Source organism: Cutaneotrichosporon oleaginosum (genome assembly GCF_008065305.1).
Source record: "Cutaneotrichosporon oleaginosum strain ATCC 20508 chromosome Unknown ATCC20508_contig01, whole genome shotgun sequence".
In the NCBI taxonomy this organism is placed as follows: domain Eukaryota; kingdom Fungi; phylum Basidiomycota; class Tremellomycetes; order Trichosporonales; family Trichosporonaceae; genus Cutaneotrichosporon; species Cutaneotrichosporon oleaginosum.
This window is the reverse complement of record NW_027072170.1, coordinates 3,561,972-3,587,211: the sequence shown is the minus strand read 5'-3', so window position 1 is coordinate 3,587,211 and position 25,240 is coordinate 3,561,972. Positions and strand designations below refer to the sequence as shown.

At 59.6% G+C, this 25,240-nt stretch overlaps 10 protein-coding genes across 10 annotated transcripts; 6 read left to right on the top strand and 4 right to left on the bottom strand.

The window, feature by feature from the left end:
- Positions 1-18: 18 nt before the first annotated feature.
- On the bottom strand, positions 19-1,939 carry COLE_01444 (uncharacterized protein; the record flags this gene model as incomplete). Its single annotated transcript, XM_018426251.2, has 2 exons — positions 19-120; positions 155-1,939. 2 exons carry the CDS (start codon positions 1,937-1,939, stop codon positions 19-21), a joined length of 1,887 nt encoding a protein of 628 aa, XP_018282870.1.
- A 2,066-nt stretch (positions 1,940-4,005) lies between these two features.
- Positions 4,006-4,812, top strand: COLE_01443 (uncharacterized protein; the record flags this gene model as incomplete). Its single annotated transcript, XM_018427560.2, has 1 exon — positions 4,006-4,812. The coding sequence occupies one exon, from the start codon at positions 4,006-4,008 to the stop codon at positions 4,810-4,812; it is 807 nt and encodes a 268-aa protein (XP_018282871.1).
- A 783-nt stretch (positions 4,813-5,595) lies between these two features.
- On the top strand, positions 5,596-6,248 carry COLE_01442 (uncharacterized protein; the record flags this gene model as incomplete). The annotated part of the gene is made up of 3 exons (XM_018421641.2): positions 5,596-5,730; positions 5,839-6,185; positions 6,218-6,248. 3 exons carry the CDS (start codon positions 5,596-5,598, stop codon positions 6,246-6,248), a joined length of 513 nt encoding a protein of 170 aa, XP_018282872.1.
- Positions 6,249-7,804: 1,556 nt separating this feature from the next.
- COLE_01441 (uncharacterized protein) lies at positions 7,805-9,610 on the top strand (the record flags this gene model as incomplete). Its single annotated transcript, XM_018419297.2, has 4 exons — positions 7,805-7,951; positions 8,031-8,108; positions 8,282-8,942; positions 8,991-9,610. The coding sequence occupies 4 exons, from the start codon at positions 7,805-7,807 to the stop codon at positions 9,608-9,610; spliced, it is 1,506 nt and encodes a 501-aa protein (XP_018282873.1).
- A 91-nt stretch (positions 9,611-9,701) lies between these two features.
- On the bottom strand, positions 9,702-10,766 carry COLE_01440 (uncharacterized protein; the record flags this gene model as incomplete). The annotated part of the gene is made up of 1 exon (XM_018421642.2): positions 9,702-10,766. One exon carries the CDS (start codon positions 10,764-10,766, stop codon positions 9,702-9,704), a length of 1,065 nt encoding a protein of 354 aa, XP_018282874.2.
- Positions 10,767-11,997: 1,231 nt separating this feature from the next.
- COLE_01439 (uncharacterized protein) lies at positions 11,998-13,764 on the top strand (the record flags this gene model as incomplete). Its single annotated transcript, XM_018420608.2, has 3 exons — positions 11,998-12,377; positions 12,473-12,759; positions 12,881-13,764. 3 exons carry the CDS (start codon positions 11,998-12,000, stop codon positions 13,762-13,764), a joined length of 1,551 nt encoding a protein of 516 aa, XP_018282875.1.
- A 442-nt stretch (positions 13,765-14,206) lies between these two features.
- Positions 14,207-17,464, top strand: COLE_01438 (uncharacterized protein; the record flags this gene model as incomplete). Its single annotated transcript, XM_018421060.2, has 6 exons — positions 14,207-14,254; positions 14,338-14,397; positions 14,449-14,531; positions 14,825-15,314; positions 15,352-15,659; positions 15,694-17,464. The coding sequence occupies 6 exons, from the start codon at positions 14,207-14,209 to the stop codon at positions 17,462-17,464; spliced, it is 2,760 nt and encodes a 919-aa protein (XP_018282876.1).
- Positions 17,465-18,348: 884 nt separating this feature from the next.
- COLE_01437 (uncharacterized protein) lies at positions 18,349-19,425 on the top strand (the record flags this gene model as incomplete). Its single annotated transcript, XM_065626146.1, has 7 exons — positions 18,349-18,574; positions 18,607-18,685; positions 18,754-18,842; positions 18,874-18,926; positions 18,961-19,051; positions 19,085-19,296; positions 19,333-19,425. The coding sequence occupies 7 exons, from the start codon at positions 18,349-18,351 to the stop codon at positions 19,423-19,425; spliced, it is 843 nt and encodes a 280-aa protein (XP_065482640.1).
- Positions 19,426-19,673: 248 nt separating this feature from the next.
- Positions 19,674-20,828, bottom strand: COLE_01436 (uncharacterized protein; the record flags this gene model as incomplete). Its single annotated transcript, XM_018425051.1, has 1 exon — positions 19,674-20,828. One exon carries the CDS (start codon positions 20,826-20,828, stop codon positions 19,674-19,676), a length of 1,155 nt encoding a protein of 384 aa, XP_018282878.1.
- Positions 20,829-23,000: 2,172 nt separating this feature from the next.
- On the bottom strand, positions 23,001-24,652 carry COLE_01435 (uncharacterized protein; the record flags this gene model as incomplete). The annotated part of the gene is made up of 3 exons (XM_018425877.2): positions 23,001-23,931; positions 23,963-24,423; positions 24,455-24,652. 3 exons carry the CDS (start codon positions 24,650-24,652, stop codon positions 23,001-23,003), a joined length of 1,590 nt encoding a protein of 529 aa, XP_018282879.1.
- Between the last annotated feature and the right edge of the window lie 588 nt (positions 24,653-25,240).

The following is a 25,240-nucleotide window of genomic DNA, read 5'->3' as shown; positions in this document are numbered from 1 at the left end:
CTGACGTCTTCTATCCTTCTACGACCGGTGGTGCACCTCCTGGAGGCGGTACACAGGCGTCTCAATACCCTCGTAGCGGGCCTTGAGCTGGAGGGCGGTGTACAGAGAGTAGTGGCGCGACTGGAAGGTTAGCTGTGGCCTTGTCAAAACCCACCTGATGCAGGTTGCCGCCGTGGAACCAGAGGTTCTCCTGCTGGGTCGGCTTCCACATGTTGCGCTGCTCGCCCTCCCAGGGTCCGGGGTCGCGGATGGTGTTGGAACCCAGTCCCCACACCTTGCCGACCTTGTCGGCGACCTCCTGCGAGATGAGGTCAGCCGCCCACCCGTTCATCGAGCCGTACCCAGTCGCATACACGACAAGGTCAGCGGGGAGCTCAGTGCCGTCCTTGAGAATCACCGACGTCTCAGTGAGGCGGTCGACGTTGCCGTGTGCGAGCTTGACCTTGCCGTCCGCGACGAGCTCGGCCGCGCCCACGTCGATGTAGTAGCCCGACCCGCGGCGGAGGTACTTCATGAAGAGGCCCGAGCCGTCCTCGCCAAAGTCGAGGAGGAAGCCTGCGTCGGCCAGTTTCTTGTAGTAGGCCGCGTCGTGCTCTGCGATCTTTTGGTATGTTGGGATCTGGAACTCGTGCATGATGCGGTAGGGCATAGAGGCGAAGATGAGGTCGGCCTTCTCGGTGGTGACGCCGTTCGCGACGGCCTCCTCCGAGTACAGGGGGCGGAGGGCAATATCCATGAGCGTCTCGGAGCGGACAATGTGGGTCGACGAGCGCTGGATCATGGTCACGGAGCCGACGTCGCCCTCGTACAGAGCACCACAGATGTCAAAGGCCGAATTGTTCGAGCCGACCACGACCACGTTCTTGCCCTTGTACGCGTCGGGACCTGGGTGCTGTGACGAGTGCTGCTGCTCGCCCTTGAAGATGTCCTGCCCCGGGAACTTGGGGTAGTTCATCTTGCCGGACATGCCGGTCGCGAGCACGAGGTGAGTGGGGCGCAGGGTGAGCGGTTTGCCGTCGCGGATGACCTGCACCTCCCACTCCTGCTTGCTCTTGTTGTACGTGGCCTTTTTGGCTTCCGTCGACGTCCAGTACGGCACCTCCATGATGGACGTGTACATTTCGAGCCAGTCAGCGATCTTGTCCTTGGGCGTGAAGACGGGCCAGTTGTCCGGGAACTTGAGGTACGGGAGGTGGTCGTACCACACGGGGTCGTGCAAGCAGAGCGACTTGTACCGGCCGCGCCACTGCGCGCCCGGGCGGTTAGCCTTGTCGATGACAATGGAAGGCACGCCAAGCTGGCGGAGACGAGCGCCGAGCGCAATACCGCCCTGCCCACCGCCGATGACAAGAACGTAAGGCTGGTCCTCGACACCGAGGCGCTGCTGTTCGGCCTCGCGCTTCTCCTTCCACGTCACGCGGTTCTTGATGATCCCGTGTTCGGCACCTTTGGGACGGCGGGCGCCGCGCGCCTCCTCGTGGCCCTTGAGCTCAGTGAGCGCGGTAATGAGGGTCCAGCACTTCGTCGTGCCACCCTCGTCGCGCAGCCTCGCAAGTCCCCACCCGCGCCCCGTGGCGGTCTCGAAGCGGAACCACGCGGTCGTCACGCCATCGGATTCGCTCGCGTCCTCCGTCAGCTGCCACCCCGCAGGCGCAGTGCGCTCCAGCGAGTGCTCCAGCAGATCGGTGACGCCCGCAGGGCCCTCGACCGTTGTGAGGTTCCACGAGAACGAGACGAGGTCGCGCCAGTACGAGTCGGCGGCGAAGAGGGACGCAGCGCCGGGGATGTCCTTGGCACGGAGGGCGGCGTCGAGCGCCGCAAACCACGCCTGTGCGCGCTCGTTGGCCGGCGTCGGAGCGAGCTGCGGAGCGGGCGCCTCGCTCGTGCCGTTGGGAGGGGTTGCAATGGGCTTGGTCATAGTATCGTCGGATGCGGTCATGATGGATGATGCAAGGGCGTTTATATATGTGGTTATCTGAGCAGAGTGTCGAGTACCCGATTACCCAATGGACTCAGCGGTAGTCTGTGAGAGGTGGGCGACGCATGATCGAGATAGTCTGGCGAATGCGGGGGTGGGGACGGAAGCCGGGGCGGGGCGGAATTGCTCCGCCAGGTGAGGGTGCTCTGCCGCTCCCAACCGCATCCTGCCGCTGTTTCTCTGTGCCTTGCCCTGCTGCGGTCTGCTGTCTGCGCATCTCTATGCAGATGAGGTGGAGCTAGTGCAGCATCAAAAGCCACGCTGTACATCCAACTCTCTCACTCTGCCGCGCTGAATGGCAAGCGCGCTCGCTCCGGATGTGCCTGAATCGGGTGCTCGTTCGGCCCGCTGGCCCACGGTAAACGATTTGCCGGCCAACACCGTTCCGCATTTGCTCCCGTTCAACCACCCCACAACTCACCCTGCCGTCATCACCAGGTCTCTCGATCTCCATATGCTCACACCCTCCGCCGCAATTGCAACATCTCAAAAAGAAGTCGCATCAAACGTTTCTCACGTTCCGCACCTCGGGTCGGGGATATCGCATCTATCGGTCTTGGAGAGTTAGCGTCGGCGTGGAGGGACGTGGCGGAGCGCCATCAGCTGATCAGGTGTTCCGCTCGACGATATCCGGTACTGGTTATGATGATTTCGAGCCGTTTGGTGCGTCAGGCATCGGAACGGCGTCCTCCACCTTCCGTTGAGCAGCCCCGCTTGAGTCCGCTGCTCATCGACTAAGCCGAACAAGAGAGACCGGTGTTATCTTTGACTTCGTGCTACTAGCAGTCACAGAGCGCGACACCGGCGTTCTCATAACGCCCCGTCGATGCCGGAGGTGTGCAATTGGTTGCAGGAACGACTGACGCCGACCCCGATCTCCGACAAGGTGCCCCACCTGGGCGTGTGCCATGTGCGTGAAGACACGCGCGGCATTTGTTGCTCCAGAGTTGCATCATCGTTGTGTCAAGATGTAGCGGCTGTCAAGGTTTAGCAGTAGCAACGGGGCGCATGTGCAATGTCGACCGATACGATAGAACTGGGAGACGCCCCAGACCATTCCGCGCCTGTGGTCTTTGGTATGTGCTCTGCTGTGACGCACCCGACCACGACTTGAATCCACAATCCGGGTTTTGCTCTGGCCAGTCCTTGCACAGCTCCGATGCTGAGTTATGGCAGGTAGCGGTGAGATTGAGGAGGCTGCGAGGTAACTTCTTCCCAAAACAGACGATGGAGGTGTCGAAGTCGTTCGCTTCAGCGCATCCAGGAGAATTCCGCCTCGGCGGGGAGCCCGGCCTCGTCACGCACAGTGAGATTTGAATATCTTCAGCTGGGTCAGACTGTCGTACTACTGGCTCACTGCAGACTGGCACCATCGGGACCTTGTATCGTGCTACCAGCCATCCGGCCGAGGGCGCGCCAGTACAGTCGATGCCCCTTATCTCGAGTGGGGGTTATCACACCACGATGGAGTGAACATGGCATTTTCTCTCACCTCCAGAGTCTGTTACCCCATCAACTCCACGACACGGAAATGTTTATAGGAGCAACGGCGGAATGCAGGAATACATGTACACGATGACAAAGGAGGTGTTGTTGTGGTTTGTGAGACTTTTCGAAGCGCTTCTGACTGCGGCCCAGGGGTACTCCCCTCGCCGCACTCTCTCCTCCGTCTACCAGCTCGACATGCCGCTCATGTTGATGTACTGCGTCTTCGCGTAGTCAGGAGTCATGGGGCGCGTGTCCATGGTCGTCACGGCGGGCGGGACGACCGCGGGGATCTTGTTGTCCGTGACAGTGGGGCTGTCCTCGCGCTGCGCCGGCGTGCGGGGCCGCTGCGGCGTGCGCGTGCCGTGGAGGCCGCCTGGTGTCAGAAGATCTCTTAGCGCGCGCACGGGGAGTCGCTTCGCCACGAGTGAACGAGCTGTGCGGGAACATGATGTGAGTGATGCGTGTTCTTCGGCAGCTCGTGGGTGTCTTATACGGCGAAGCAAGATGAGGAGGCTTCGGCTCGTGATCGGGATGTGGTCATGTGCCCCCTATGCCTTATCTGGGCACCTCGCCCGGTCGACGTAACCGCAAGCTACAGGTATGCATGGGCGTCTACGCGGATACGTAGGGCACGGAGTGAGTGCCGGCGCAGTTTGACGTCGGCGGTAGCCTGCGGACAGTTGATCAGAATGCGCCCAGCATCACGCCGACATCAGACTATGTGCATGATGATGGAGCTTCGCAGGCTCGTCTGGGACTTCTCACTACAACATGAACGCCTTTCTCGTGCCTCTCCATACTGGCGCTTACGCCTTGCCGTCCATGCCCGAGTTCCGGTGCTCCTTGTCTCCGTGGTAGCTCTCGGCGTGGTGCGCGTGGTAAGTGCCCTCGAGGCCAGGGCGGTGGTCGGGGTCGTCGAGGAAGTCGATGCCGAGGTTGGAGAAGCGGCGGGGGCGGCCCTCGGCAAACTTCATGTCGAAGATCTCGAAATCGCCCTTCGTCTCGGTCTCGGCCTGGCGGTTGGGGACTGTGTGAGCGAGTACCCAGGCTCTACACCATGTCCAGACTCCCTCGACGGCGCGCAGAGTAGTGTGGCTCCGACTCACCTCCGCGGGTGTTCATCGTCAGTAATAGGTAGGACAAGTGGCAAGGGCTCGACCGGCGGTGACGCTGGTCATCTGCTCTTATGCTGGCTGCGTGGTCACATGCATCATGGATGTGGTGGGTGGTCACTTAAGAATCACGAAGGAGAAAGCCGACATACCGCGGTGATGTGTGCCTTCTCAGCCCCCACCTGCAAGCGAGTAGTTGGGGCGGGTGGTCGTCCCACCGTACATTGCTTCTGACTACGACGCTGCACATGATGCTCGCCGTGGCGCGGTAGTTATAAGCACGCACGACCACGACGTCGCCACCACACATCCGCTCACTCACGCCGACATATCTATCAATCCGTTACCCACCCCACTCAACTCCCCGTACCATGAGTTGTACGCCTCATGTCGCTCCCGCTGACTTGAGCTTGGCCTCCTGCTTGGACAGACGACTTCGAGTATGGCTTCGCGTTCGACCCCTCGACGTGGGAAGAGCCTGCGCCCCAGCCGCCGCCCGCTCCTACGCCGGCCACGGACAAGTAGACGGAAGTCACCGTAGCGAGGGATTGTGCGGGGGTTCAGAGGAGTGTGTGGGCCTTACAGATGGACACATGGCTCCAGGAGCGCGCAGTGATTGCATCTTGTAGTTGTTGTGAAGTGTACATGTACAGATACTTGCCTGTCGCGACTTGGTCGGTAGACGTGTGACGTCATGCCCAGCATCAACGCTATCTGATAACGCCTCTGCACTCATCCATACTTCGGCCAGTCTCGCTCTCGTATAGGAGCTCTCTCGGTGCTGTCCAGCTCTCTGCCGGTGCCTCCGCCCCGCCATCGCGCTTCGGCTTGGTGTCAGCCCAGCACGTGTGTCGGCGCTCACCCCGGACAGTGGCCTCCACCGCCAAGACGTTTCGGCCGACATCGACCCTTGAGGCATTTCGCAGTAACCGCATGTCACCGACCACCGACCTTTCTCATCACCCACTCTTTATCGTGAGCTTTCCGCTCAGACCAAGCTGACCCCAGACACAAGCCATGCAAATACCCCTCCTCACCACTTTCACGTGCGCGGCCCACCTCGCGGGCATGGCGACGATCAGCGGGCCAAACGACGTCTCGGGCTGGGTCTACTTTCAGCAGAAGGGGCACAAGATGAGCGTGACCGGCGAGGTGGGTCTCATACAATCTAGGCCGTATCAAGCAATCCCATCTGTGGACGCACTATCCCGGAGCTCACGCATGCGCAACAACTCTCCTTTTCCGCTTCGCTTACACTAGATTCGCGGCCTCTCCCCGGACCAGGAGCACGGCTTCCACGTGCACGAGTTCGGCGACCTCAGCGACGGGTGCATGTCCACAGGCGCGCACTACAACCCTTTCGGACACGATCACGGCGCCCCGTCCGACAAGAACCGGCACGTGGGTGACCTCGGTAACATCAAGGCGGACGCGGACGGCGTCGCCAAGATCGAAATCAAGGACTGCCTCGTGCGCCTGTGCGGGCAGCACAGCGTAATTGGGCGTGGTGTCGTCGTGCACGAGGGCACGGACGACCTGGGTCGGGGCGGGTACGACGACTCAAAGAAAACGGGGCACGCCGGCGGGCGCGCGGGGTGCGGCGTTATGTGAGTGCTGTGCAAGAAGCTGCTGACGGCAGTGCGTACGCGCCGCTCAACATGCTCGACTAGGCGTTTTGAACGTAGAAGGGTGTAGATGCAGGAAGTGTGATTGCAGGCGGTCATGCAAAGTATGATGACGGGGTTATAACACCTTCGGCCTACGCAGATGAAGGAGCGGCTGCCCTGTTGGATGCTATTCAGCGGAGCAGATGTGCTAGACATGGAAGTTGACAGGTAGCATTCCTTTAGGAACTCGTCAACAGCTACGCGAGCATTTCTTACCGAGCACAGTCATATGGTCTGGGCTCACCGCACCGCTCGCCTTGCGGCTTTCCCCAGGTACTCTCGTCAGGCCTTCTCAATAGTCTCGCGCACTCGCTCGCCACCAGACGACGTTGTCGCTAGCTTCAAGACAACCATAGTCAACATCATTCTCATGGTCTGCTTCTGTCCCGGCGGTTCATCGGGTCGCAGACGTTCCGGCAGCTGCACGAGCAACTTCGGTCCCCGCTACGCTCACCCTCATCGCGTGCATCGCGACTGCGATGGTGCAGTCTACCGTGCTCTGGGAGGTTTGCGCGCGGCGCAATAACCAGCACCAGGCCGAGCTCAAGTCGGCTGACGTTCCCCTAGGAGATGACACAGGGATCTCGCCGATTTTGAGAACCAACCCTCATTTTCGCCTACGACTGACCCGGGATGAATGGTTGGGTGTTAAGCGACTGGTAAGGTAAACACGAAGGTATGTACAATGCAGACAGCGACGCTGTAAGTGGATTATCCAGTACACGGATACCAATATACCAGTTGAGCCGCGCAGCCGATATTGCCTCTAGCACGTGCGGTGTTGGCTGTTGTTCATGGGCTCCGGTCCTGGCGCCAGTGCTTGAAACGCGAAACGGCACGCCAACCATGGCTTTAGCAATCCGCCCCAGCCCAGAAACCGTACCGGGGGCCAGCCAGGCCACACGTGACATGATCGACAGCAATCTTGCATGCCGCTGTACGCGTGTAATGTTCATGAAATTGATATGCACACTTGCAGTAGTGCAGGAGCTATGTATGACCTTGCACCTAAATGCCTACATAGTTCTCGACTGGAATCAGGCACGGCGCTAATTCACCGGAAATCAAGGTCAAGCACGTCAAGCACTCTACCGCCGTAATCCCGGTTTACCCCCGCCTATCACTGCCACAAATCCCGCCTCGCTCCACCCGAGCGTCTCGACTTTTTGACTTGGCTGGCCACGATCGCAACTGCCCCGCCGCATTTCCCCGGCGGCCCCTCCCCTATCCCGGGCCTTATCGATCGCGACGGCGCACGCCATCGCTCTCTCGCCCTTCCGAATGATACCATTCGCGCAGGATATCGCGGGCCTCCGCATATCGCGCGCAGGTTCTGCTGCGTCGGAAGAAGTGGTTGGACGAACGCCCGCTGGCCCAGGGTCTGCAGGCGTGCCTCCATCGCCGATGACATTTCGTGCGTCCTCAGCGAGCGCCAAGCGATGGCGACAGAGATGAGTCGTTGGCGTTGTGCGATGCGAAGCCGGAGCGCGCGCAGGCGCGGCGCAACGTTTATAAGGCCAGACATCACAGTCCGAGACACTCACCCACACTCATTTACCATGGCTGAAAAAGACAAGCAGCATTACCTCGACGCCGAGATGTCGTCGGGCGCGCCGACCCCATACAAGGAGCAGTCGCTTGAGGACTTGGACGTCGTTCCCTTTGAGGAGCTCAGCGAGGAGGAGAGGAAGGCCGAGCGCTGGTTCGTGAGTACCGCTGCTGGCACGTGCACGCGAGGCACGGCCCGCACCTGCACATCGTACGGCGTAGCCATGCTAACAGCAGCTCTGGAAGCTCGATATCGTTTTCACTTTAGTTGGATTCCTCGGTTACATTTTCAAATACGTTGACCAGGTCAACATTGTGAGTGAAACTGGCGGTGGGTTTGTGGCGGGCGCCCTTGCGGTTGCAAACGCAGCCGTGTCGCGGCTGTTGGCCCAAGACTCTCGGCGCTTCTGTGGAGCCCACAACGCAGTCTTGGCCGAGGTTTGCTGCCACAAATCCTCGCACCCGAAAATCACACCTGCTGACTTCAGGCCAACGCCTACGTTTCCGGCATGAAGGAGGAGATCAACATTGTCGGCAACCAATACAACTACTTCACGACGCTCTTCAACTGTGGATATGTTGGCGTCATTTACATTTCGTGTATCGCCGTGTCGCACTTTGGCCCGCACTACTGGCTGCCAAGCGCCGAGCTTATTTGGGGCGTTATGACTTGCTGCCTCTCCCTCGTCACCAACTACAAGCAGATTTACGCGCTGCGCTTCCTGATCGGCTTCGCCGAGGGCACCGCCTGGCCCGGTTACATCACCGTCATGTCGCAGTGGTACATGCCACAGGAGGTGGCGCTGCGCATGGGCTTTTTCACGTGCGCGCAGTCGATTGGCTCCATGTTCGCGGGCATCATGCAGGGCGCGCTGAGCACAACGCTCGACGGTGCCCTCGGCCGCTCCGGATGGCGCTGGGGCTTCATCGTCAACGGCGTGTGCACCATCTTTGTCGCTCTTCTTGCGTACTTCTCCATTCCCGGCTTCCCGGACAAGCCCAACCCGCTCGCTAAGTGGTACCTTTCAGACAAGGACTACGAGATTGCGCGCCGCCGCACGGCGCGCGTCAAACGCGAGCCCCTCAAGCCCATCAACGCCCGCTCGTTCCTCAAGGCCTTCAAGTACTGGCAGCTGTGGGCCATTGCGAGTGAGTCGATACAGTCCTCCTATCCTCTGAAAGTTTAGCTAACCCCAGTCACATGGGCGTTCGGTTACAACATCGCTCCCTCCAACTACTTCAACCTGTGGCTCAAGTCGCTTAAGCTCCCGGACGGCTCTCCGCGCTACACGATTGCGGAGCTCAACTACCTTCCGGTTGTCGGCTTCTCGCTGCAGCTCGTGGCAACGGTTGCGCTCTGCTGGCTGTCCGACTGGCTGGGTGTTCGCCTCCCTTCGCTCCTGATCCACGCGGCGATCAACCTCGCCTCCGAAATCATCCTCACCATCCGCCCAGAAAATCGCGTTACCTACATGATCGGTTGGTACCTCAACTATATGGGCAACGTGTCGTACGTCCTCCTCGCCGCGTGGGCGACAACGTTCCTTGCACACGCGCCAGACGTGCGGACGATCACCATCGCCACGGGCACAATCATGGCATATCTCAACAACGGGTTCATCACGCTGTGGACGTACCCAGCGAAGCAGGCGCCGAATTGGGCCGTCGGTGCCAAGTTCTACCTGGTGTCCATGGCTGTGTGCACGTTCGGCTTCATTGCCATCGCGTGGGGCCTGCGCTTCGAGGAGCGCAAGCGTCTACGCCGCGAGGGGCACCACGTTCCCAAGCCTCACCCGCTCGCGTTCTTCTGGACGTAATGGGCTCGTCACAGAATATATTAGATGGGAAAGACTGTATAAGGGAATTAATGTCGGCGTCCAACCGCCCTGTGTATTTGTATATGCATCATCAACTAGTTGCGGACGTTGCTGGCGCCAGCGCATCCTCCTGCGCCAGATATTCCAGGCTTTTGGCGCATAGCTCTGCCGCAAGCGGCTGTACGTACTGTGGGCGGGCGAGCCAGAGCTCCGCCTCATCGTCGTCAATCCCCGTCTCCTCTAGCCACTCGTCGGCGCTGATGTATCGGAGGCGCGCCCACGCGTCGCTTGAAATTGCAATGCCATGTCCCGCCGCGCGGCGCCGCACCTCGTCGCCCAAAACACCGTGCTGCGTCTCCGCCTCCTCGTCGCCCTCCGTCATCAAATGTACTGTGCGGGACGGGAAGAGGCGCTCGAGGCCAACAACGGAGATCTCCGTCCCTTCACCTAAGAGGTTGGCGAGGGGCGTGAGCAGGCGCACGAAAAGGCCCATCCACAGCGCCCACTCGTCTTCGGACGCCACGCGCCGCCCGTGCAGCACGAGGTCGAGGGAGTCACAGGGAATGAGGCAGAGGAGGCCTAGCGCACGTAGTCCGTCAAGATTCACACTGTCGCACCCCCCCTCGCCGCCGTCTTGGCTGGTCTCGGTGCCGGTGAGCAGGTCGCTGACGTGCACGATGTGGCGTGTGCACTCGGGCGCCATAGGGCGCGAGAGGAGCGGCGCGAGGGGCGCGAGGGTTGCGAGGTCCGCGAACTCGACGAGCACGCCGGGGAACCACGGGCAGTAGACGGGCAGGGTGCGGCGGACGACGCGCGGGGACAGGGACAGGAGGAGGTGTGTGTCCGGCGCATCGGCGAGCAGGTCGATTGTGGTGACGAAGGGTGCAGCGCGCACGAGCGTCGCGATGCGGCCCGCGTCGTCGTCGTCGTCTTCGTCGGGAATGCCCGCCACCGGGTCGAGCGAGCCGCCCGCATACGGCAGCAGGTTGTGCGGCGGGGAAGCGCTGCGAAGTTCAGTTACGAGACGGTTCTCGAGGCGCGCGCCGACGATGATGTGCTCCCACTGCTTGGCTTCCGCGGCGGGCGGGGGCCGAGGGGCAGCCAGCGCGGCCGCGAGCTCAGCGGCGAAGTAAGCGGGGGGAGCGGGAGCGGACATAGAGGTGATGGGGTGAATAAGTGGGAGGGGTATGCTTAAGACGGCTGCGAGGGCGCGCGGGCCACAGTCGCGCCACTCCAGCTGTACAGGTGCAGCGTGTGTCGACGACGCGTTGGCGTGGATCTGGGGACGCGTGCAGGCGTGCACGACGTGGATAGCAGTGCCATTGTTGCACGCCACAGTGCATGGTGTGCCGAAAGCGGCATGGCGGTGCTGATGCGAGCAGCGTCCGGGTCAGTAATTGTGAATATGCTCATAGACAGAGAGATCTGTGGAATGAGAGATATCCTGTAGGCGGTGAAGTGTCGGGCCGCCGACAGCAGCGTCCTCATCGCCCCAGGCTACATCCGCCACGATCGAGTCAAAGCATTGCGAAAGAGAGTGGGATTGAGGGGCGTAGTGAATTGGCATGCATGTTGTTTTAGCTTGTTGCTGCTGCGAGTGCCTGAAGATCACTGGTAAACAAGCACAATCCACCATTGCATTGCTCCGATGCTCCCAGTCCGAGTGTCGATGACGATGAGCTTGGAAGAGTGCAAAGAGCGCCGATGCATCGTCCCACCACCACCGTCGGATAGTGGTTGGATAGTGGGAGACGTAGTCTGCGAGGGGTCTGCGAGTTGGGTGGAAGGCGGGACGACAAACAAGGGGATGACTGGGGCGATTGACCGAGCTAAAAGTGGACTTGGTGGTGAGTAGGCAAAAGAGAGAGATACCTGTCTGAGGGCGATTGAATGCCAGAGCTATGCATGCTGGATCTTCAGATCATCGAGAAGAGAGGAGAAAGCGAGAGAGCAAGAGAGCAAGAGAGCAAGAGCGTAGCGAGACAGCAGGTGGAGTGAACAGCCTCGGGAGGGATCATTCCGCTGCTCTTGGCACCGCTTGAATCCAGGATAGACAGGACCACCGCTGACCCAGGGTAGGACACTTCCCGCTCCACTCTCCTCCGCTACTCTCGATCACTCGCTCTTCTCGTTGCACAACACTCTCATTCTCTTTTGCTTTTGTACTCGACTCGTCATCTACTGTTCCTCTCTTGCTCCCCTCTCCCTCTCCTCGTCACCTCTCTCTCTCCCCTCGTCATCTCATTGCAAGTCCACCTCATCATTCTCTATCCATCCTTCCCGATACCCTCGCCGTCCCCCATATCTCAACCTCTTCATTAGTCCCAACCTCTTCTTTCATCCGTTCCCGCTGCCCTCTGCCTCCCTCTCCCCTACTGCTATTCGGCATGCTCCCCGCACTCCTCCTCTCCGCTCTCGGCGTTGTAGCTGCTCCTCTCGAGGAGCGCTTCAACCAGCCAGGCGTTCCCGTCGACCTCGTCCTCACGCCCATCAGCGAGCGCGCCAACCACCCGGACCCACAAGTTCGCGCTGCCTATGCTCGCGATGAGATGATCACGAACCGCATTCGCTTCTCTCGTGCCCTCGACGAAGACGGATATGCCCGCCTCAAGCGTGACCTTGAGTTTGTCGACGAGTCGGAACGCCGACGCCGTCGCCAGGTTGGACCCCAGGATTCGTCCGATATTCCTGTCTCGTCGGACGCCAACCCCGGCGGTCAGGCTCAAGGAGGTAGCTCCAACAACAACGCCCCTGCCGGCGACATTACGTGAGTTGACTATGGCAGCTGGCCCATCTGGCGAGCTGGACAACGCTTCCATCCCCTACCCAGCTTTATCTACAGACACCCCGCTCACACACCAGCCTTATGAACTACAATCGCGACCAGGGGTACGCTACTCCTGTCAAGGTCGGCACACCCGCGCAGCAGTTCCTCGTCGTCGCGGACACTGGCTCCCAGGACTTTGTTCTCTTTGACGAGTCATGCCGCGGCTGTGAAGGCCACCCTCTTTTCGTTGACTCGCGGTCATCCACTTTCCAGCCCACCAGCACACCCATGTACGAGGCATATGGCACTGGCGAGGCATCTGGCATTTGGGCACTGGACCGCGTCGAGATGGGAGGCTACTTTGTCAACGACCAACCCATTGGTGAGTACGAAAGAGATCTGGCTCGACCCGCCACCCTGAGTTCCGTCATGGGGCATCGGGCGGCCGCCGCGCCATACCTTACCATACCCATCGCTTCATGTGCTCCAGTTGACTCTACAAGCTCTCGTTCAGCAGGGAACCGTCGCCCGGTATATGGGATCGCAGTTGTCCGGCATCATGGGTCTCGGCGTGCCCTCCATCTCACTGCAAGGTCCCAACGGTCCCGCAATGAAGGCACCCCCTCCCTTCTGGATTACGACCGCTGAGAACGTTTGGACCGACAAGCAGTTTGGCGTGTTCCTTGCTCGCACCAACATCGACCCATCAAGATACATGCTCGGCAGCAGCTTGACCGAGACCAGCGAGGCCAGTGGCGGCGTCTTGACCCTCGGTGGTGTCAACAGACGGCTCTTCACTGGCGAGATCAAGTACATGCCCGCTAACACGACCTACTGGTGGCAGCTCCCGCTCGAGGGCTTCTCCGCCAACGGCAAGAAGTTCAACGCCCGTCTCGCGCCCACCGTCATTGACACGGGCTCGACTGCCATCATGATGCCCGATGCCGCGGTGCGCGCGTTCCACGCTCAGATTCCCGGTGCCCAGGAGCCCAACAATGACGGCTCGTGGGTCATCCCTTGTGACACGACTGCCACCGCGTCCTTCTTCTTTGGTGGAATGGAATACCCGATCCAGACCGCTGACATTCTCCGCGGTGCGCTCGCTCAGGACCCGCGCTTCTGTCTGTCAAACGTCGGCCCCGGCCCGTGGCTCCTTGGTGCAGCATTCATGAAGAACTACTACACGGCTTTCCGCATGGCGCCTGAACCTCAGATCGGCTTCGCGATGCTCGCGCCCAACGTCGTCACCAACGGCAAGTCTGGCTCAACTGGTGGGCCTGTCCAGAACAATGCTGGCGGTGGCGGCACCTCCATTTCGTCCGGCTCATCTGTGACGGTTGGCTCCACCATCCTCGCACTGGGTCTTATCGCCTCCCTACTCCTCTAGTCCCTAGAGCAACTTCTTACGGGTCTCATGTGCTTGTACCACTAGCATCTATACACCACACACACTACTAGTAGCTTCTGACGTGTCCACACGAGGTGCCGTTTGCAATGAACATTTACGCTGGCAACATGACGTGGCCGGCTTGGTGGCGAGGTCGAAAGCGATGGGCGGAATGCACGACGCAATTGAATGAGGATGGTGGGATTTGGTTCCGCGGAGGCCGGGTTGGGATTTCTGGTGCTAATCACGTCCGAGCAATCTCCTCACAATCTCAATAACACTCCCTCCCCCATCCTCTTTCTCGTTCTCGCTATCTCTTTTTCTCGCCTCCCCCCGCTCCAACTCTCCACCTCCATCTCGTTACCCTGTTCTGCTCTCTGACATCTCTGCGCTCGCAGCGCCGCCTCCTCCCCTCCCCTTCCCCACCAGGCATTCCATCACCATGCCACCACACTCCCTTCCTGGGCTACCCAAGGACTATACCTCCATCGTAAGCCTCGCATGTCCCCCAGCTTTGGCTGCCCGCATCTACTCGCCGGATAGCACGCTGCGTTCCGACCCGGCTAACCCCAGTTCTTCCAGGGCGACGTCGTGACCAAGAAAGTCAACCCATCCTACCGCGGCAAGGTGATGGTGAGTACGAGCGCGCCAGCGACGGCGTGGATTACAGGAAGCTGATAACAGCGAGGATGGGCAGACGAGGAAGTACTCCCTGAGGCGCCGAATGGCGTGTACATGCCGCTCGTGCGCGGCGAGGTTGTGGTCAGGTATGTCAAGGCAACTACAGGACAGTCGGCAGGCTTCCGAGGGCTCCGGAGAGGAGGCGGAGAGGCGTGTGAGGAAGTGCTGTACACGCTGCTTGCGCAGTGGACGGCGAGCTGCACAGAGAACGAGCCACTCGCCGCCTCTGTTGACAGTCGCTGCTATGTGGTACCTCCCACCTTATGTGTACACACACGCCCGTCATCGCGCGCCGGTTGAGTCTCTCCTCCCCTTCCTCCCCCCTCCCTCACCTTTCATCTGTCACCCTCTGCTACCCGCCCGCTACTGCTGACCTCAGCGATGTCATGACTGGCGATCTGAAGGTCATGTCGGAAATGGATCTCGAGCTCTTCGAGCGTCCCTTTGTCAAGGGCGACTTTGTCAAGCACTCGCTCATGGACGCCGAGAGTGCACTCGTGATCGATGTGCAGACCGAGTGTATGATCGAGCACGTCATTTCCGGAGAGCGCATTTCGCAGTGGGTACCATGGGACAAGCTGCGGAACGCGGTGCGCATCGAGGCCAAGGACAAGGTCGTGTACGACGAATGGCTCGGGACGGTCGAGGAGGTGTTCGAAGACGGTCTGATGGAGGCGCAGGACGGCACATCATATCGCATGGCGGAGATGGGCGGGATACTCGAGACTGGGCGCTACGCAAGCGAAGTGGTGCCCCAGGATCCCGAGTTCTTGGCTCTCTGCCCGCCAGGCGCCAACTTCCATGAAGATCGCGTTATCCGGGTGCTCCCTCTCATAGTCTACGTTGTCTGGAACGCTATCAATCAGACAGTGAGCCAAGCTCGGTGATACATCAAGCTGACACCAGCTCCCTATATCTGAACACGACAAACACCCCGAGCCTGAGAAGTTCTGGGGGGCAGGTGACATCAGCAAGCTCACCCACTTCGAGACCACGAGGCACCAATCACCCCTCCTCAATACCACAGTCACATTCCGGGACCCGTTTGTAGAAGCTGCATTTGGCGGTCTGGCGACATTCCATTTGCGAAACACCTTCCCCCTGCGGGTGTATAAGGTGCTGCAGAATCGCCACAAGCTCACGCTCCGTTGGCAGGATGGAACCGAGACCGAGGAGTTTTCGTCCGGCTTCGTCCCGTACCGCAACGTTGACGAGTGGGTCATCAATCACGCTGTGGGCTAACTTTAGCTACGAGGCGTGGCCTGGAGAAGCTCTCGTCTGGCGCAGCGATACAGGCGTACGACGACCAGCTGTAGTGCAGACGTACAACCCAAAACAGCGCATCGCCGAAGTTCTGCTTCTGGACACGAAAGAGAAGGAAACCGTCTCTGTGTTGGAGCTCGACACGGGAGGCTTCGGTCGGGTTAACTACGGTGTTGCCCTGGGACAGTTTGTGTTGCTGTGCGAGGATAATGGTGCCGAGCTACCCGAGGTGCCTTCTCTAGGCCAGGTCGAGCCCGCCGAGGACGGGCGCCAGGGTTTCAAGACCATTCTTGCGAGCTTGGGTGTCACATTACGCGGAGGGCCGGGGCAGTTGAGTGGATACCTGCCCACTCTACCCCAGGGCGACCCAAACAGCATCACGTGGTGGGGTGAGGTTGTTGACATGCACCTGGACGGCACCATCAGCGTCGAGCTGTACTCTGGCGAGCGAAAGCGTGTCGACCTCAAGCAGATTATCGTTTTGAACGAGCCCGAGGCCCAGTTCCCGCCCGAGTTTGATGACGAGTACTCGGACTACACGGATGTGATGTCGGATCGGTCGTGGGAGACTGTCGGCGACGACGGCGTCTACGAGGACGATGGCGCGCCCAACGGCGCGACCGCGCCTTTCTTTGTGCCTGCCCCGGACGATTTCGTGCACTCTGACGATGACGAGGACATGGACGTCGATGGAACGGACGGGAACAGCTCGGTCGATCGCGAGGCGGTGGATGTGGGCATGGACGACGAGGCTTCTGACGACGAGGTTTCCGACAACGAGGCCACCCCTGCGCCTCCCGAGCCGGCAGCAACGCCAAGGGCAGCTGAGTCCGAGAATCAGCCGACAGCCGGGCCGTCGTCGGCCGTACCTGTGCCCCGTCGCGAAATCTTGACTGACAGCGACAATTGGGTGCGCTTCGAGGTTCTCGAATCCGCTCCAGCCGAGCATCATTACTTCGAGGAGCCCCTGCTCCCACCTGCCTCCAAGACCTTTTTCTCGCGGCTACGCAAGGAGCACCGCACGCTCTCCACATCCCTTCCCGAGAACATCCTTGTAAGGACATATGAGGACCGGACGGATCTGATGCGTGTCCTCATTATGGGCCCGGAGGGTACGCCGTACGCCGACGCGCCGTTCATCTTCGACGTTTACCTGAATCCGACCAAGTTCCCAAACGAGCCCCCGCAAGTCTTTTTCCACAGCCACACGAACGGGCTCGGGAGATGTAACCCGAACCTGTACGAGGAGGGCAAGGTGTGCCTCTCGGTGCTGGGCACATGGGCGGGCGACAAGAGCGAGAGCTGGAGTCCAACGAAAAGCTCGCTGCTGCAGGTCTTCGTGTCGATATCGGGCCTAGTCCTTGTGCGCTCGCCATACCACTGCGAGCCCGCGTTTGCCAAGCTCGAAGGCACGCGCGAGGGCCGCGTCAACTCGCGCCTGTACAGCGAAAAGGCGTATGTGCTCTCGCGCAGCTTTGTGCGCACGGCGCTCGAGCGCCCGCCCGCTGGCTTCGAAGCAGAGCTCACGCACGCCTTCTTTACGAAGGGCCGCCTGGCCAGCGTCATCGATCATGCGCAGCGCCTCATCGCGCAGGGCGAGGTCGGCGACGACAACGAGGACGAAATGGAGGAGATGTGGAATGCGGACGCCATCGGCCGCCTCTCGATGGGCGCTATCCTCACTCTCAAACGTACGGTGACCGCCCTCGAGCGGATCCAGGCGCGGGGCCCGCTGCCGCTGCCGGAGGCGTCGTAGCTGTAGGTTTTATGGCATAGCATAGTTGCATCATGGGACATGGGATGGGATGGGTGGACCTAAGCTGCACAAACAATCTGCCGTGGGGCTCGACGGTGGGGCTCGATGATGGACAGGATGTAATTTCGACTGAGATAGAGTTACAGGTCCCGTTAACTTCACGAAGGGCGTGTAGCTCAGTTGGTAGAGCGTTCCATTCGCATGGCGTCTTTGACATCAAGCATGACTTGGAAAGGTCTTTGGTTCGATTCCTAACTCGTCCAGCGTATTCTCTCTTTTAGCCAGCAGATAGGCGATGGGGTCATGACGATGTAACAGGCTGGGCGAGGCCGTGTGGCGGGCGATGTGGGGACTCGATTCTGAACGCTCGCTCAAGCCAAGTGAGCGCAGCAGCGTGACAAGCCTTTGGGTGGTTGAGTTGGGAGCCAGATGGCGTCCCGCAGCATTCCAGCACCTCGACGCGGCGCACTTGGTCCCTTGGCGCTAGCGATCTGCCCCAGTACGAATGTCGTACATGTCTCACAATTCCACTCTGTATTCAGATCATAAGTACAACATTAGGGACACGCTCACTGACAACATTGATCAATGACGTGGTAGATCACCGACTTGGAACTTACTTTCCGCAGCTGACGCCAAGACATGTTCTTGCATGTGCATGCACCGCCCCCATCGTTAGACATCTTTTGGCCAAGCTCACAGCCGTCGACGGCTGCATCGAGCGCACCCCTCCGCAGCCCGTCGGCGATCTACAGACCTCGCCATCAGTCAGCATACGTCGACAACGACGTCGCCGCGATCATCGACCAGTCGGCCTCGCTTGAACCTCTTGAGCTCGTTTAAACTAACACTCATCGTTCTTGCCACCTTCGATTGCACACGCCATGCTGTCCCTCCTCCTCCTCGCGCACCATGTGCTCGCACAGACGTTCAACGACCAGCCGTCAGCTAACGACTCGGCCACCGAGCCCTACTGGCCGCAGTATCCTGACGGCACGAGTGCCTCCGATTTCATGATGAACACAAACTCGAGCGACGCCGACCTGCGGGGCGAATCACGCATCGCGCAATGGATCGTGACGGCCAGCAACGTCTTTCGGGCCCAGTTTGGTGAGCGCGGCGCCGAGCCAGCTGATGTTCAGGAAACCAGCCTGTGACATGGAACGAGACGGCTGCGCGGATCGCGCAGGAACACGTCAACACATGTCTGTGGGAGCACTGGTGCGTTGAGCGCCTTAACAGAGCTGACGAGCAGGGGCAGCGATAATCTGTGCGTTTGATGGAGTCTGGGCTGACGACAGAGCACAGCTGTCATACTCGGAAGAGGGGCACCGCTTTGACATCAACCCGATGGTGGAGATGTGGGCCGAGGAATGGGGTGAGAGCGCCACAGGCGACGCTGATCGCAGACTACTACCCCTTCCGACACCCCGAGGCGCAGGCTGCGTCGCACTTCACAGCCGTAAGACCCCGCGTGGCCCCTCCTCTAACGCCAGATGATGTGGAACGCGAGCAACACGCTCGGTTGTGCGTGGAACGTCGACTGCGCCAACACGACCGCCTTCCCCAGCATGACCTACTTCGTCTGTGCGTGCGCCGTTGCGTCTCAGCTGACAGCAGGCAATTACTGGCCGATCGGCAACATCGCCACGCAGCCTCCTGGCGAGCTTTACGCGCTCAATGTCCCAAATTGGACCAAGTGGACGCCTGAGCAGGTCCCCGACGTCCCATACACTGCAGCACCAGTTGCGCCGAGCCCCACCGCGTCACGTACGGGCTCAGCTGCTGCTGCTGCGGGCCAAACAGGGTCCGGAGCTGCTTCGGGGCAAGTGGTTAGTCTTGTTAGTACCATATGCTGCTGACATCAGAACGGGCCCGACCCAGCTCTCAGTGCCGCAGGCCGCGCAGCGCTGCCCGCCGGCATACTGGTTGCCGCCATTGCGGCGGCGGTTGTCATTTGAAGTCTCTAGCTCGTTGTCATTGTAAAGACTGTCTCAGATCCGAGCGCGCGGACTGATACCTCAGGCTATCTCACCGATCTGCTGGTATAACTGATTACATCACATGTATTGCTGGAGGGTCGAACTCTTGAATGATCATGACGATGGATGGCGCGCCTTTACCCACATGCCTTGTTGGCGCCGACTCTACTCATTAACCTCATAGCCGCGTTTCCGCGAGCACATGACTGTCGCTATGAGCATTGCTCCTACTGGCGGGCATTGCGACAACGGCGGCACCCGTCGCAGTCGCAGAAGCAGACAGTAAACTTGTGTACGTCCTCGCGGAGGCAGCTTTTGCAGTCGAGGTAGCACGCGTGACGGTCGGGGCGAGGCGCGTGCAGGGCATTCGGGGCGGGTAGGAAGAAGTCCTCGCCTTCGTTGGCGTCGACATTCTCCGTGCTCTTCTTTGAACGGAGGCTCATCTTGGAAAAGGTGCGGCGGAGGGGTCCGCTAGCGCGGCGGACGAGGCGGTGCACAGTGCTCTTGGCGGGGCTTTCGCCGCGGCGCACGCGCTCGTCGACGACGTTGAGACGAAGGCTCTCCGCGTGAGGCGAGGCCGCACGCAGACGCGTGATGTCACCGTCGTTGATCTTCCACTCACGTGGCGTGTGCGTCAGCGTCGGCCCCATCGCGAGACGCTCATGGCGGTTCTCGGGAATGTGCAGCGGCTCCATGGGAGGAATGCCGCGGCGCTCCTTGAGCGAGCGGCCACTGGTGGAGCGGCCGCCTAGAGAGAAGAGTGACGAGATCGAGCCCTTCCGCTCGCCTTTGGCCAGCTTCGCTGCCTTCTTCTCGTCGAAAGGACGGCTCAGCGGCTCGGGGCGCTGGTCCGGCGGCGAGCCTCCGTCGTTCTGCTCCTGGGGCCAGGCCTCGCGGGGATATTTGGGCTTTTCCTCCAAGCCAACGCTCTCCCGGAGTTTCTCCCAGCTTTTGCGCATGCGCAGGCCAACGGTCTTGTCCTTGCCCTTCCTGCCTTTGTTCTTGTCTTTACCAAGGGGCTGGTAGTCGGAGTTCGCATCAATAAAAGGCACTTCGCTTGTTTGGGGGCCTGCACGGCCGATGATGCGCGTGTCGGGGCGCACGCGCAGGTCGCCGTACGTCTCGGTGGAATCGTCGACCTCGAACATGAGGCGGAAACGCTCACTGGGAATGTACGGGTTGTAGCTGGAGGGGGGCTCATCGGACACGAGAGTCGGGTCTGGCGTCTCGGGGCGTGTGCGCGTGCCGTAGCGCTGACTGGAGGGAAGAGGGTAGCGTCGGCGCTCCATGTTGTTCTTGGTGGTCTCCTCGCGCGGGCTATCGTGGCCGTCGTCGTTATAATTGAGGGGAGGAGCTTTGCTCAGGTGCTCCATAGCGGCCATAAAGGCGGGAGTGAGGACAGAAGTGCGGCCAGTGGTCAAATTGGAGGTCCAGTCAGCGGGGTGGGAAGAGTCTGAGTTGTCTGAGGGGGGGGCCGGTGGGGATGGGAGGCTGGGAAGCAACGCGGCCTGGCGCCTCCCCTCTGTCCACCGCTTTTCCCAGCGTTGCTCGCCGAGCTCAGCCTGTTTTCTGGCCGAGACAAAATCGCCCATCGTTATGTCAGTCGGCTGTATGTTCTAGTACTTGAGGGCCTCGCTCACTAGCTCATCAGCGTTCGCGGGCTAAATTGATTCATGAGGGGACTCACCGTTGCTCGGGGACGCGGCGTGCTGGGACTGATCGTACTCGTCGGCTTGAACCGTTGCTGTGGATAAGGCGAGAGCCTGTGTACACAGGTGTTAAAGTTTGTCCAGGGGGACTCAAGCTTGATCGGAGGGGGAGGTTGAAGCGGGGACGGTTGGCGGCGCGGGCAAGTCGGTCGTCATCGACTGGGCGGGGGACGTGTTGGGTTGCGGCTCAAACTAAAGAGTGGGGTGCATGCTTGGCTCTGTTGCGGACATTATTTATGGCCTTTCAATAGTGCATAGGCTGGCTGTTTACACAGCCCCCTCATTCTCACTGATGAGATCGAGGACGGTGATGGGTGCAAGAGACAAAGGTGTTTCGGGTCCTTATACCAGGTCGTGGAGTCAGACGGTCGGCGAAAACAAGTTCTGTTGTCTGACTTAAACACTCATCTTGCCTGTGATAGCGTTATTGTGGTGTTGTCGGGAGTCACTCATTAGGGTGCGAGAGGTGACATCGTGCATCTCACATACACGGTGCGAGAAAGTTGACCAAATTTCGTGAGGCTTCTCTCGTGACTGTTGATTTTTGTGAAGTCTTTCCCGGCATCTCTCAAACAACAGTAGCAGCCCCCTCGCTATATGAGACTTGTGACCCGGTTTATTCAGCGAATTTCCGCCACTCGTGTTTGCTGTAGACAATGGGGATTTCACCTCCAAAGCCCTGGCGCGGGCCGCAGATAAGTACCGCCCGTGCTTCGGACAGTCTCTTTACTATCCATCACGCGACCACCACCACTGCTTCAGTTTTGGCCGAAACACAGCATCCAAGTGACTTCTACTCGGATTGTAAGTGCAAGTGCAATTGTGGCGCAATGATTGCCGCCAAGCGGCGCCGCGCACAAGAACAGTACGACGTGGCACGTGGTGTGGCCGACCACTTCCACATGTCACATCTCCTTGCAGAACCTAAGCGTCCCCTGCCGCAAGGTCTCTTTGTCCTGGGACTGCCACTCCCCCCACCTATCGGGGTCCTGGTTGGACCCCCTCCCCAGGCCAGAGGGTCAGAACTGAGCAGGATGGAAGAATTGCAGCCGCCCATGACGCCTCAGAAACCGGTCGATCTTGCCACACCTTTTACGTCACAGCCCAAGGGTCTTCGTCCACTTCTGCTTGCCTCCAAGTCCAGGGAAGCGAAGCCCCATGCCCGTGCTTGCGATGCCAGCGACATTGTCTCGTGATGAGTTTTCGGAAGCATGTATCCGGCTGGCCGACATGATCTCGTGATCTCCCCTGTCGTTTCATCTATGTAATTGCTCGTCGATTCGTGGTACCTCGCAATATAGCGTGCTGTGATCGAGTGGATGGTACGAGGTTTAGTCTCGCCAATTCCTTCAGTAGCCCGCCCATATCAAGTCCGGAGGCTGGCGAGCGTGAGCTTGGGAGTGTCTTCGTCTTCGTTGCTGCCATACAACCGCCATCTGGCAATCCACCCAGCTCACACAAGCATGAGCCATCGGCGTAATGACAGCGTGTGCAGCGCCTCGAGCACGACCAGCATCGCAAGCGACACGAGCTTCTTATTATTATCTTCGATGTCCTCCAACTCGACGTCAGGCGGAGAATGGGTCTACGTAGACATGCCAATACACACCTACGTATTGAATCCCTTCGCTCCAACAAAGAGCGCCTCGTCGCCACCCTCTTCACCCGGTGGACGTAGGCACAGTGTCGGCCTCGGACTAGCACCATCGCTGTGCAACTTCAATCCTAGCCCTCACCGCCCGCCACCTCGGCCCCAACTGCGCCCACTAATACTCGCCGCGAAGTATCCCCTGGATCCGGCTTCGCCTCTGTTGTAGCATGTACATATCATGGATGTGTACGATTCTATGCCACCCCATCAATGTCAGATGTCCTGATCTTGGGTAAAGGATTTCTGAAGAGTGCGCCGCACAGCGCACCGGCAGCGATGCAGTAGGCCGATAAGAACACATATGCGTTGCGGTCACCCGTCCAATCGGTGCCCCCTTGGCCCGTTGCGACTAACCCAGACTGGATTGCGATCCCTACCACGCTCCCGATCGTAAAGACGACCTGGGCAAAAGACCCAGCCACCCCAGCATATTCAAAGGGAAAGCTCTGGATGATGGCGCAGTTCACGCCGATGAATACGAGCATCGCCCCGAAAGTACCGATCAGCTGCGCGGGAAAGATGTATCTCCAGTAGTCAGCTCCCCAGCCTCCACCGCTGAAAGCGAGCAGCATGGTGCCGGCGAAAGTAAGGAGACATGCGATCGGTTGAACGATGCGGGGCCGCATCATCAGGACGGGAAACGGTTGACATAAGAGTCCCGCGATGACGGCGACGGCACCCATCGGAATGAGCTTCAGCGCCGCGACAATGGACGTGTCACCTAAGGCGTCCTGGAAGTAGACCGCGCAGCGCATGGAATATGTTGAAAATGCAGCTGCGGGAAGAAGGCCCAGAATAATGAGGAGACCTATGTTCGAGTAGTGCCAGATGTCCGGAGGGAGGAGAGACAGCCCATCCGGCTGACAGTGTTCCCAGATCACGAATGCTGCGAGGAGGGCCAACGAGACTATGAGAGGTGCGTAGAACGACGGGGATGTCCACCCAGCCGCCGATGCCTCGGAGAAAGCGAACATGAAGAGAACGAGGGCCCCGACGAGGAGGAATACTCCACCGAGGTCGAGTCTCCGCCACTTCTGGCGGCCTGGCACAGCCTGTGCCACGGCATGCGTGAGGGGCATGAAGGCCCTCGCGAAGAGCGAAAAGGGGATAGCGATGCACGCGACGCTGGGTTAGTGGCACTGATAAAAAAACTCACAAGCGAAAGAACCAACGCCAAGATGAAAGAAGAAAGAGGCCGACCAAAATCGGTGACAGCGTGCTAGCCAATGCGCCGGCCATGCCAAACAGAGCGAGCCGTTTTGCCTGTGTCACTTTGTCGGGGAACATCTGGACGATCATGTTCAGACTGCTCGGCACAGTAAGAACTGCAAAAAGTGCGCAAATTGCGCGAAGGGTGAAGAATGTGTATTGATCTTGCGCAAAGGAGATGGCAAGCCACATCGCACCGAGGCCGAAGTAGCCGCTGGTAAACACGATGTGAGGCGGGTACAAGTCTGCAAGGCGGCCTGCGAGCAGCATCAATGCTGCGAAAACCATTGCGTAAGAGGTAGGGATCCAGCCCTCTCGTGATGGTGGTATGGATAGCGAGCGTGCAATAGGGGACACCATCACGAACATCGCCGTGTTTCCCGCGCCGTCGATAAAGATTGTGAGGCACTAAGTCAGCAGATGTGGAAGGTTAGCTTACGAAGCAAGCGAAGAGGATGTTCTTGCGTACTTGCGAGAGGGACGAGAGCGAGTTGGGTGGTTCCACGTCGTGAGTGTCCGGCGCAGAGAGATAGGGAGCGCTCTTGTCGGCGACCTGGATGGCTCCATTGTGGGAACTGGCCTCCAGATGGGAGTTGTCACCACGTTCGCTCAGGTGGAGCTGAGTGTCTTCGGTCATGCGGATCTGAAAGGCGCGTAGTGCGAGAGGCAGGACAGAAAAGGGGGGGGGGGGGGCGAGATGCGCACCGAGCATTACCAAGATGCACAAGCTGTTCGGCGCTACGCATATTAGTAGGCGCAATGCTGTAGTGTGAGCCAGGCAGCAAGTCCGGATCCGTGCAATTTACCCATTAGTCGGTTTAATCGCTTGGCGCGCTCTGGAGCGGATACTAGGTCTCAATCGTGCTGAGTCCGTTCGGATCCGGAGCACGTGGAGTTTGTTTGGTTCCAACACAATTGGTCTATGCCATCCTGGTGCCTCAGCGCCCCCTCTCGGCCTTCGGACTCGGTTTCGGCATCGGAATTGGCTATCCTGCTTTGGTTTCGGGTTGATGGTCTCCAGTGGGCTGTGGCAGTACCGCCAGGAACTGATCTGCGTATCTGCGTAATAGACTTAACCGCATCCAAATGCCTCTGCTCTCTTTGTGCTGAGCTGTGGAATGCTCTTGTAACGTGACATTTGATGTACTCGGCTGTAGTGATTTGTCGGGTTGACTATGCATTTGTTGTAGTGGGACTAAATGACAGTGCAAGCTGGTTTGGTGCC